Source organism: Chelmon rostratus, chromosome 21 (assembly GCF_017976325.1).
Source record: "Chelmon rostratus isolate fCheRos1 chromosome 21, fCheRos1.pri, whole genome shotgun sequence".
NCBI classification, from domain to species: domain Eukaryota; kingdom Metazoa; phylum Chordata; class Actinopteri; order Chaetodontiformes; family Chaetodontidae; genus Chelmon; species Chelmon rostratus.
In genome coordinates this window covers 22,056,699-22,068,076 of record NC_055678.1, presented here as the reverse complement: position 1 = coordinate 22,068,076, position 11,378 = coordinate 22,056,699, and the positions used below count along the sequence as shown (strand labels likewise).

General features: G+C 41.9%; 1 protein-coding gene across 1 annotated transcript; it reads right to left on the bottom strand.

Moving 5' to 3' along the window:
* Positions 1-113: 113 nt before the first annotated feature.
* On the bottom strand, positions 114-10,809 carry naglu (N-acetylglucosaminidase, alpha). The gene is made up of 6 exons (XM_041963444.1): positions 10,328-10,809; positions 7,697-7,844; positions 7,078-7,224; positions 6,263-6,348; positions 4,807-5,063; positions 114-4,563 (listed from the first exon to the last, which is right to left on the bottom strand). The coding sequence occupies exons 1-6, from the start codon at positions 10,738-10,740 to the stop codon at positions 3,359-3,361; spliced, it is 2,256 nt and encodes a 751-aa protein (XP_041819378.1). The 5' UTR covers positions 10,741-10,809; the 3' UTR covers positions 114-3,358.
* Between the last annotated feature and the right edge of the window lie 569 nt (positions 10,810-11,378).

Below are 11,378 nucleotides of genomic sequence, written 5' to 3'. Positions count from 1 at the left end.
ACTTTGATGAGCTGCTTCATTTCTTGAGTCCTTGTGTATTTTGGATCGTTTTGTATGGCCGTTCAAAGTAATCTAACTACTTTGTGCTTTTGTAAAGAGCTTTATTTGTCACATTTCAAACCACTGAGAGACACCATCTCTTTCTGTGAGTCCCTGATTCCAGTCCAAAACTCTGCTCCCTGGGCTTCAAACGAAAGATTTGCTGGACATTGGTACGTAAAGGAAATGATGGTAAACAATTTATAAGTTCACTTCAACAAAGGATTATCTTAACCTTTGCTAAACATCACATTCTGTATTATTGTGTTATATTCAAATAAATTCAGGAAATGTATTTTAGTTGGATAAAATAGTGAGATTCAAGTATGAAAAAAGACTGTTTAATCAATGTGGTCAATGCTCATACATTAACCACATTAAGGGAGCCTGTAAGGAAAACATGTCCACATTTAAACATATACAAAGGAAACTAGTCATTCAAAGCATATTCCTGATCTTGCTATATTGAAGTAATTCACCGTAAATACTGACATTAACATAAAATCAGCAGTATTCTATAGACAGTAAGACCTCTGATCAGTTTGTCTTCACTGTCCTCAGCAAATACAGTGTCTCAGTCTGTGAATGATATACATTTTGTATAGTAATAAATGATGAAATGTGGAATATTTGTAGGATTCAGTAACAAGCCTTGTTTCTGGCAGATAGACAGTTGTTGTGAATAACATCGGCCCCCAGTGACTAACCTGCAATTCTATTACTTCTGCTCTTTCAAAATAAGACTGTATGGTAACTGGCAGTCCTTAGTTCCAGTTTGTGTTCAGTTGTGAAAAAAAAACCTTTATCACTGTATATGTCTTTTTTTGTTTGTATCAGCAAATATCATGATATAATACATTTTCTGAGAAACTGAATGAAAAAAATGTTGGATAAATTAATCAGACAAGACAATCACTTTTTGGCTGATCCAGCAAATTGAATACCTGACAGATGGAGTATATCATCACGTCGGTACAAAAAAGGCATAAAAATCTGTGATTGTCATAAACCAGCCGTGCTTGTTGATTTGCAACATACTGATGAAGCTAGACTTTAAATATAGAGCTGTCACAGTGTACAGCAAAATCTCTGATGATTTTCCATGATCAGCTATTTATATTGTGTCACAATATGCTGCAAACTGTATGACCACTTATGTATCTACTGTATGTATTTGTATAAAATTAATCCAACATTTTTCAAAAAAACAGCAAAGACTAAGTCTGAAAAGTGAAAACAGATTTCTCTAGAATGATCTCACTGTAAAAACAGTAGGTCAAACAAGCTCCACCATTAACAGCTTCAACAGTAAAACGCTGCTTACACATTGATGCGTTACTGTTAACAATCTAATAATACTGTATGTATGAATATATCAGTCACAGGAGCAACACTTAAAGCAGGGATTTTAAGAGAAGGGTTTGTAACATAGTATTTCTGCAGTCTGGTATTGCAACTTTTACTTCAGTAAATGATCTGAGTACTTGTCCCACCACTGTATATCATCATAATGCCCAATTCTATGCCCCATCAATGTGTAAAGGTTAATGTTGCTGATTTGCAAACACTAACAATTTCCCATAGGCAAAACCATTGGTAATTAATAGTTTCACTAGGAAAAAGAGCTGATATTGAACTTGATAAAACCTGGTTTACACCAAACATCTGCTTCACTCCCACAGTCCAAACACATGAATTTAGTGAGTTGGAAACTCTGAATTAGGAGTGTGAATGCTTGTATGTTTGGGTGTGTCATTAAAGACCAGTGACCTGTCGAGGTGGATCATTCCTCTCAGCCAACACATGCAGGAATATTCTCCAGCCCTGTGCTGCACAGTATGAGAGGAGAGATGGATACGTACACTGGCCAGGTCAATATGTGACGTTAATATCATCACTGAGAATGTGTTCAACACACAGGTGGAGAACGAAATCACTGTTTAGTCAAATAGCCTTAAGACTTTTATGACATGCCTGAGTTGAAGATTCACAACAGCTTCAGTCATCAAAATACAAAAATAGCATTTATACAATACAGAAACCAATACTGTGTAACTCTGAAAGTTCGCTCATGGAGTCACTGCTAAAACACTCATATAGTAATCATGATTGTCCCAAGGTTTATACACTGTCCTGAACTAAAACTACAACTCTCAAAAAGAAACATCTCATCTCATCTACACGTCAGCGATCTAAAACAAAACCAATGGGACTAAAAATACACAATACTTTTAGTGTTTGATGTACATGTGAAATGTCTCTGCTGAACATCTATGAATTTTCATAAAAAAATATATTTTTTTCCAAAAGAAAAAGCATCTAGGAACAACAACACATGAAATAATCTGCTAAGGTGCACCATAAACCAGCTTGTCAGAACAAGTAGTCAGCATTTAACACCCCGCTGTTCAGAAAACCTTCACAGAAACTCATTGTGTAATGGTCCGATCTCACTCACCATATATGTAAGCTGTGATTGTAAATGTAATTTAAAGCTAGGGCAGGTGATATTTGCTATGTCTGTTGAAATTAAAAGGACTTCAGGTCGGACACTGAGGTGTTCTGCTCATCGCTCAGGACTGGGTTCAGGGCTCTGGATCTGGGTCGGGCACTCAGACGGACAGGAGGGGGTTTTTGGAGGCAGACAATGAAAGAGATGCAATATCACTTGAATTCAGGCAGGGAGATGGGATACAGGTGAGAGGTGAAAGGTTGTTGTGCCTTGACAGGAAACTGTGTGAGAGTGAGTAAAGAAGAAAGCTGTTAAACTGTTGTGTTGCATGTGTGCCTGCCTGCCCATGCATCAGAGAGGCAGGGGGGACACGAGGAGGGAGGCAGGGGGGACAGGAGGAGGGCTGTATTTTCAAATTCTGGCTTTTTTTTTTTTAATCTACCCCAGCTTTAAGTAGAAAATTGTTATGTAAGATCAAACACATCTGAATTGTGTGGAAAGTATGCTACTAGCCTGCTTGTTGTGATGAAGCACACAGTCCTCTCAGTCTCTCAGAACAGGACACAACATTCGATACCCTACTGACATCCGTTACAGTTACAGTGCAGTACCTGTAATTTAAAGGAACAGTTCAACAAATGTGCTGTCTTTATTCTCCTATTTAAGGACAAGATTGGAAATTAAATCAATTTGAATAACCCTACATCATGAACAACTATCTATTTCTGATTTTACTACATGTGCAAAACAGATTGTTCCTGTAAATTCAGGTTGCTGGATTTTCTACTTAAAAATGTTTTGGGATAGTCTTGGAAAACTGGAGGTGGAGGAAGACATTCTTCTTGCTGCGACTTGACACGTTCTTCCCTATAGTCTCTTCAAGGCCTGTGGGTAGTACTTGAGGAAGATCCTGCGGGCGATCTCGTATGTGTTTCCCTGAGGCTTGGTCGGGTACCTTCGGTTGTTGTAAATGAATCCCTTTTCTACCTGGAAAACTGCCTGGTTAAAGGCGTCCTGTTTGAATGGTCGTCCGCTGTCTAGACACTCCACCAAGGTGTGAACAAACAGGCCCCACCGCTGGGCGTAGTAGTCCTCCATGAGGCCTCCCCACTCTTTGCTGGCATAGTCCAGGATCTCACCGGTGGGACCCCATAGAGTGAGCTGGTTTCTGGCATTCATGTCATAGAGCTGTGCCTCCTTCTCATCTAGGGCTAAGGATCGGGCCCGCTCCAGCCATGTCCCCAACAGGAAGTTGCGGTCGCTATTCAGCAAACTATTGAGCTCAGGCAAGAGGTCATAGACCAGAACCCCACCTGCAGTCAGCAGCTCCGGCAGCCTTTGTTTCTGGAAGGCATCTGCAATATCCTGGTAAAAGGATGTGGTCATGACTTGAAGGACCTGCCGTGTGACATCCACAAGATCATATCGGAAGGTCTCCTTGGACATGAGAGATGGAGCTGTCTCAATCATCAGTCTCCAGGCTTTGTACAAGGCAGCTGGGTCATACCAAAGGTCAGAATTCATATGAAAGGAAGGCCGGCGCACCAGTGGGCTATGGTTGTGGTTTTTGTAATGTGGCACTGTGCAGTTGTAGACGCTGGCAAACAGGAGCCTCCATGCAGCAGTCAGGTTCTCTTGTGTGCTGCCATAGCGCCGTGCTGCATACAGTGACACCCACTTGGACAAGTTGACCGGCTCCTTGCGCCAAGCCAACTCGCTCATCAACTCGTACATCACAGGATTCTGCTCAATGCCCTCAGGTGTCATGCCTATGCCCACCAGGGTGGAGTTTGGGAAATGTAAGGCTTTGAAGGGCCCTGAATTGATGCTCTCCACTGTGCCAAAGAATCCACTGTTGCCCCCAAAGTTCTGCAGCATGCACCAGATGAAAGGCTGCCCATAGAAAGACTCAGTGTAGGAGAAAATTGGCTCAGTCTCTGCAAACAGGTCCAGCACGATCATTCTTCCGAGGGGCACTCCATGTAGTAGGGCCTGAATCTGGGCTGGCTTCCAGAACGCTGCATCACTGAAGAAAAGCCAACCTTGCATCAGCCAAATTGCCTGAGGATCAACTGGGGTGAAAAAACGAGATTTGGATGAGGAACAAGGAGGGGACAGTTATTGGAAAGAGCTGAAAATCTGCAGGGAGCTCGAGGGGGGCTGTCTGTGCAAGAGAGTTGGACAACAGGTCATCCATGGGTCATCAAACTAGGGCAATTATTGTACTTGTTGACCCGAACATCAGCGTTCATGCTGGCTCTGTCGGGTTTTAAAACTAACAATGTGAGAAGGATGTTAGTCATCCAGACACTCACCTGCGGTCATAGAGGCAAAGACGGAGCGACTGACTGCAGACAGGTAGATGGGGTCAGGAGAAGGTGGAGTCATTTCATTGAACGTGTCAGTGTTGTAGATGTGGTCTGTACCAAACTGCTTCACCACCTGGGACAGATAGAGGGAACCGATCTGGAGGAAAAGTGGGTCCTGAGGGTCTAACATATAGGAGCATGAGAAGCTGCAGTTGAAATGAGACCAAGGCCCCAGTCTAGTTACATTGGCTTCTGGATATAACCTGAAATACAAGAAACACTTCAGTGATTTAAAGGTTTTGACCCAAACATTTACTTCTGTATGCAACAGCAGCGCTACTGTCCTTCACCATGTCTTCACAGGCTGTTTATCTGAAAGTAATCAGGGGTTAGGGTTAGGAGAAGCCTGTTTCTGAATGCATCAGTCATAAGAATAAGAATACTTGGAGTATTTTTACATTGCAGTATTGATATTTTAATTCAAGTATCTGAATACTTGTTCCTCCACTGTCCAAAGAGCAGCAAACAAACATTTCCGTCACATTTCATGCCGCAGAGGTTGAGTATCTCACACTTTAAAGATAGCTTGTATTATGATACTGTCAAGAGCTCGAGAGATATATCAGCCTGAGTGATACTGGTGTCAGCACATATGTCCATCAATAAGTAACCAGCTATACTGCATCAGCAGAGCCAATTGCTGAAGATGTGTTTGAGGTGATCCAGAAAAAGTGAATCCATTACATAGTTTGTCCTCCAGGGGGCACTGACAGGTTTATTTCTATACTGTAAAATGCTGCCTGCATATCTTGGTCAAAATTCTTTAATAACCAAATTAAAGGGATACTTACGTAAGTTAATTAATCATGTTGAGCAATTTGGGGAGAAAAAAGAATGTCTACATTTGATCATTCTCAGATTTTTTAATCATTTAAATTAGAGACACCCAGAGCCAATTGTCAGGATCGACATCTGATTCGGTATTTCTGAACAGATCAGTATTGGACTTAAATAAAGCTGATCAAAATCCGATCCAACCTTTACTGTGTTCTACAATGTTTTGTTCACCTCAGCCTGCCAGTGAGGATTTGTTGAACTACAGAACGAATTATCATTATCAAAGAGCCGTGTAGAAAACATTCATGTCGCAGCTTCTCACTTTTAGCTGTCAATAACCCTCACTTTCACTGCTTACAACGACAAGTCACGGGCAGCAGGTCATGTCCACTGTCATTAGTTCATTACTTCACAACAGGATCACATTAAATTTGTCTGTTGCCAGGTTGCGAGCTGGTGTCTATACTCAGTCAAAGATCATTTGTGAGGGGAGGAGCTGCTCTGCTGTTACGGAATGGACCACGTGCTTCTCTAGTTCCAACAACACAAACAGAGTGAGACGTCTTCTCTTGTGAGTAGAGTAGCATAACTCTGAAACGTTGAAAGAGAAATGATGATGAGTCACCTGAGGATTCCCTTGGGAATGTTGCCAGAGAAGGCTGGCAGCACAGGAATCATGCCGAAGGATCTCATTCGCTCTAAGATTTTAAACTGCAAAAAGAGGGAAATGTCATGTGAGAGGAGTCATTCCAAAGCAGCTCTTAAGGTAAATTCATCAAAAAACATTTCAAATACACAGACGATCTCTTACTTAAAATAGAAAGCAAAGGCAAAAGTATAATACATGTATTAACATCCATCACAGTTTATAGACCCACTTAAACTTTGACCTCCTGTACTTAGTATAGTTCTGTGAACATAGTTTCTGTGCACAAGGGATTACTAGCAGCATTTCAGTTGTGCTCACTTTCAATTTTGCCTCCAAATGAAGAGGTTTAGATAATCTGGCCAACCTGGGGGTTTGCTGTAACGGTAGCTATGTTTCAAGATCCCAGATATTACTTTTGCAAGTACAATGTTATCATAAACAATAGGCCTGACCTCGAAAACTGCAAATATAAGACGTAAATTGTGATAAACTGGAATTAACCTTGAGAATTCTGAGTCTGGTAAAAAACTACCAATCAAAGTGTAAATCATTTTTTAGACTTCAATTTTAAAATGCTTATAGCCTTAACTGTTCCAACTGAAGCCACTATGTAGAATAGTGATGTGATTATATGACGTTTAAATGATCCTAATGTTTAAAGACTAGCCTCATGGCTGCTTTCCGCCCATTCATTCTCAGTCTTAATGTTAGATACAAGCACTTAGTCAGAAAGGTCCTGATCTAACACATAGTGGCCTTGACTGTGTTGACAAGCATGGAGGCTTCAGTACTTGGAGATAGAGCTGTTTCACATGCCAGGACTGCGGCAGAGGTCCACCAAACTTGAACATGTTTCCCATACGGTTCCAGGCCAGAAAGGCGGGGCCAGAGAAGAACTCCTCAATCTCTGACTGGTTCAACCCGAGAGCTCGGTAAACCTGAAGGTACACAACAAGTTAATAAGTTGAAGTTGACATGCTGCTGCACAGGTCAAGATAAGCATCCTGTATGTTCTTCTGAGAGACTGTCAATGCTATTAGACCATTAGACAGCCATTAGACAGGTTAGAGGTATCTCTTCCTGCTCTTGGAATCTATTCCCTTCAAGTTTATCTTCTTCCTCTTATTGCTCTGAGAATAATGCATGCATCTGGTTGAACAAACCACAAAACTAAACCTGCTTGTCTCCTATCTCGATATGCAGCACTTCTCTGCCACACATTTCGAAAAGCAGAAGAATTTGTTGCTACATCTGTTTAAAGAATATACATATTTAAATCCAGCTGTACAGGAGCTAGTAATGGAACATACAGCATGTTGTTGCTAAGAGCTGTTTTTAACAGGGTTCCTGTGGTTCATGTAGATACTGTGAGCAGTATCATCACTTCTAGCAGAACAAGTTTACTCGTACCTCTTGCCACAGGGCTTCTTGGCCAGTAAAAGCCAGCGGCAGATTGATTCCATTGAGCGCCATCCAGTCGATCTCTCGCTCCCATCTAGTCCAGTCCCACCACACGGAGGAATAGCTAAAAGTGCACACGTTCTGGTAATACCGGAATCTAGATATAAACACACAAATATGCTGCTTATTAGAAAAGTGATAAAACAATGAGTGTGTTCAAAGGAGATAATAAGACAAATATGTATGAAAAAGAATTCCAAATCTCAACAAACTAAAAAAAAAAAATGAAGGTACAAGAAAACAAAGAGAAACAAGATGACAAATACAATTCAAGTAGCTGTGAACAGTCAAATATACTAATGAAGTGAACAAAAGGTCATCTCTTTTCCATTCTGTCTACTGCTTCATATATTATGACAAGATTTGAGTCATAGAGCAAAGCATCTGAAACTTTTCCAAAACCAAAAAGTTCATTAAGCAACGCTTGCTACAGGTTTCAAGGTGTTTCTTTGAGCCTCTGAGAGTCTTCTGGGTCAAAAAATATTTTATGAACTTGATCATTTTAAACTGTTTCTCAATTTCACATTATATTCCCTAATCCACACAAATACAGTATCACAAGACATTGGTACAAGCTGCTTTGCACCCCATGTTAATAAAAATCATTCATATTCATTTTAAAGTCTCAGGTGAACTATTGGATTCACTCCATCTAATGAGCTGAACGCATGTGCTGGATTAAATACAAACTACGATGGTTGATCACACACCTGAGACCAACACACTGAAACATGGCACTTTCCCACAGACATCACAGGCCTGGCCTATCATCCCTTTATACTAACTACAGTATATCAGCAAATTAACATTAGAAGAGAAGTCAGATTTATAAAAGCCTGTGTTGAACGCTGGAGGTGTCAAGTTTGAAAGACATGGTTATTTGCAGCCAGTAGGGCAAGGTGCTATTTAGTGTAGGATCCAGCGTTTATGAAGCTGACTCGTATTGAGAACAGGATGCTGCTTCATACTGTTCTTAGTTTAACCAAGTTCACTCAGCACACCTATTCCTTACTTGCAAATTTTATTGTATTGACAATATTCATATTGCTTGAGATTTAACCAAAAGTATACCAGGCATTTTAAATGGTAATTTCTACTGAAGCTGTTGTCACTGTGCATTGCTAACATAACATATACTATAATTTAAATCACATGGGCACTGCTAGTTTTTAAACCAGCCTTAGTTACCTGCACCTTGTACATGACTGAAGCGTCTGGCTGCTGGCTACGTACGCTGGAAGAGTTGCTCTTCACCACTAAGTTGTAGTCATGGGAAAACTGAACTGTGCCACTCTCGCCGTGGCTTTTTCAATCTAACTACTGTGGACATGACATAACTAGGGTGAGCTGATGCGGCTCTAATTCACAACAGATAATTGAAAGGAAGAGTCCTTTAAAGGGCCCGGCCGCGGTGCAAGTGTCCATAGTGCTCACAGTAAACAATGAAAAATAATGTGTGACAATGCTCCATTTGTCGTGCGTTTTGCGGCACTGTGTTGCAGTGGAGGGGGCTGGGGTTGCACGCCCCCCCAAGCACTGCCATCATAGAGTTCAAACACACGGACATGCCACGGCACCCTCTTTCCTAAACTTTGGTAGTTTGACATGAAAATACTTTGTGTTTTATTTATTGGGCAGCATGGAAACTGTCTCAGCACCTGCACAACTCTCACAGCTACTGCTCGTCCATTAACAGGAAGTCTATCTGGTGACGCTCTGTGGCTGACACCAGGCGGCTTGGCACACATTCAATGAACAGGAGTGAGAAATGGACACCTACTGTGGTGGGAACAGTCAATTGGGTGATTTTCATCCCTTGTGGTGCGGGCATTTATACGTCTGTCTGTCTGTGGACAGATCTTGTCAAAGCAACAGCATCACAACTGTGCAAGATGTAGTTGAGGACAAAATGAAGGCCGACTTCAAGAATGGGTGTGATCCAAACCATGAACACTTAGCACCCCTATAATAACGTAGTAATGACTACTGTGTGCTCATTGGTAGGTTTCACAGCTCATAACGATTTCTCATGGCTCACAACCTTCTCTGTCCATTGAAGAATGGTGCAAAAAGTTTTGAGACTTTTTTTTTACTTCAGGATGAGTAGCAATACCTCAGTCTAAAGTATATATCATATATCATGAGTGTATTGTTCAATCACTAAGTCACAGTGACTCATTACTCCATAAGCAGCATTTGACTGTTAGAACTGGTGTAACTTTCACTCAACTAAAACAAATCTTGACCTAAAAAGTAATTAGTAACTGAGAATGAAAGGCATGACGGCTTAAAATGGAAATACTGAAGTACTTCTGCTACTCCTAGTAGAGACATTTCAACAGTTTGTAAGTGAAGTGTCCGCCGGCGTGAAGCGCAGCTCGCGCTGGACTTCTGGAAAACACGTTTCCTCGCGCAAACAAACGAGAGTTGATCGGTGTGAAAAGCTAACCCATGACACGGAACTCCAGTGAAATGAGCCCAGCGTGATGTGCTGGACGTACGCAGCGCTAACCAGCTGCTGATAACGGCTGTTTAAGCCGAGGGCACCGTTGCCAGTGTACAGACGTGTGGGTCACTGACCTATGCTGGGTGTTGATGCGCAGGACGCCGGTGAGCTTTGGCAAAGGACGGGGCAGATCTAGCTGGTCACCAGACCAGGAAACATGGCAGTTGCAGAAATATTTCAAATAGTTGTAAATGCCAGAGGCCACGGCCACTCCGGTGCTGCCTGTCGCGACTATCTTGTTGTTTTTAGTGGACCTCAGCTCGCACACGTCCAGACTGTCGTTGGAAAGGCTCCTGTTCACTGACACTATGAACTCCGTAGATCTGTTTCCGAGCAGGCGTTTTAGCAGCTCGACCACTGCTCTCCCCTGAGCCTTGTCGCTGGCTTTCGGTTTGATGTGGTCTAGGGTGGGAAACGTACAGTAGGCGGTTACAGAGAGACCGAACACGACGAGCAGGACGAGGCAACGGTCGCTTCTAAGCGACATTTTGATCCCCAGTCAAATGAAGGCACTTTCCCACCGAACCTCACGTTTAAAAACAACTTTATTTCTCCATTTGCAGACAACCAGGAAGCGATGGTTTCTCGAAGGGCTTCTGTCCAATTAGAGAGAGAACTGCTGCCTCGCAGATTTTCTCTCACAGCCAATCAGAGCATGCCTTTCCTGCAAAACAGTTTTCTGTGAGAAGACACTGATTGCCATGTGATCAGTTTGTCATATGATGGGAATATCACTGAAGTGGTCAGGTTTTTCATGTGTGAAAAACGCAAAGTGATGATCATTGAATGAACTGCCACATCCTGGACACGTGGTTCAGGGACAAATGCAGGCGACTGGACAGACAATGTATACAGCAGAGTAAAAACTAGGTCCAGGCTGTTCTGTTTTTCTGTTCACAGTTATTTAGCTCAAATCTACTTTTTTACCCAAAGCCCCCACTCTTAATGTGGTCTAAAATTCCACAACGGCTCAATATGCAGACATGTTTTACTCATTAACCACAAAACACACATGCATCTCACCTCTTACGTAACAGCAGAAACACAAAGTGAAATCAACATACACTGTGCAATGGGAACTGACAAACCAGCCATCCAAATTCAAATCTTAATTCATGTTAATGC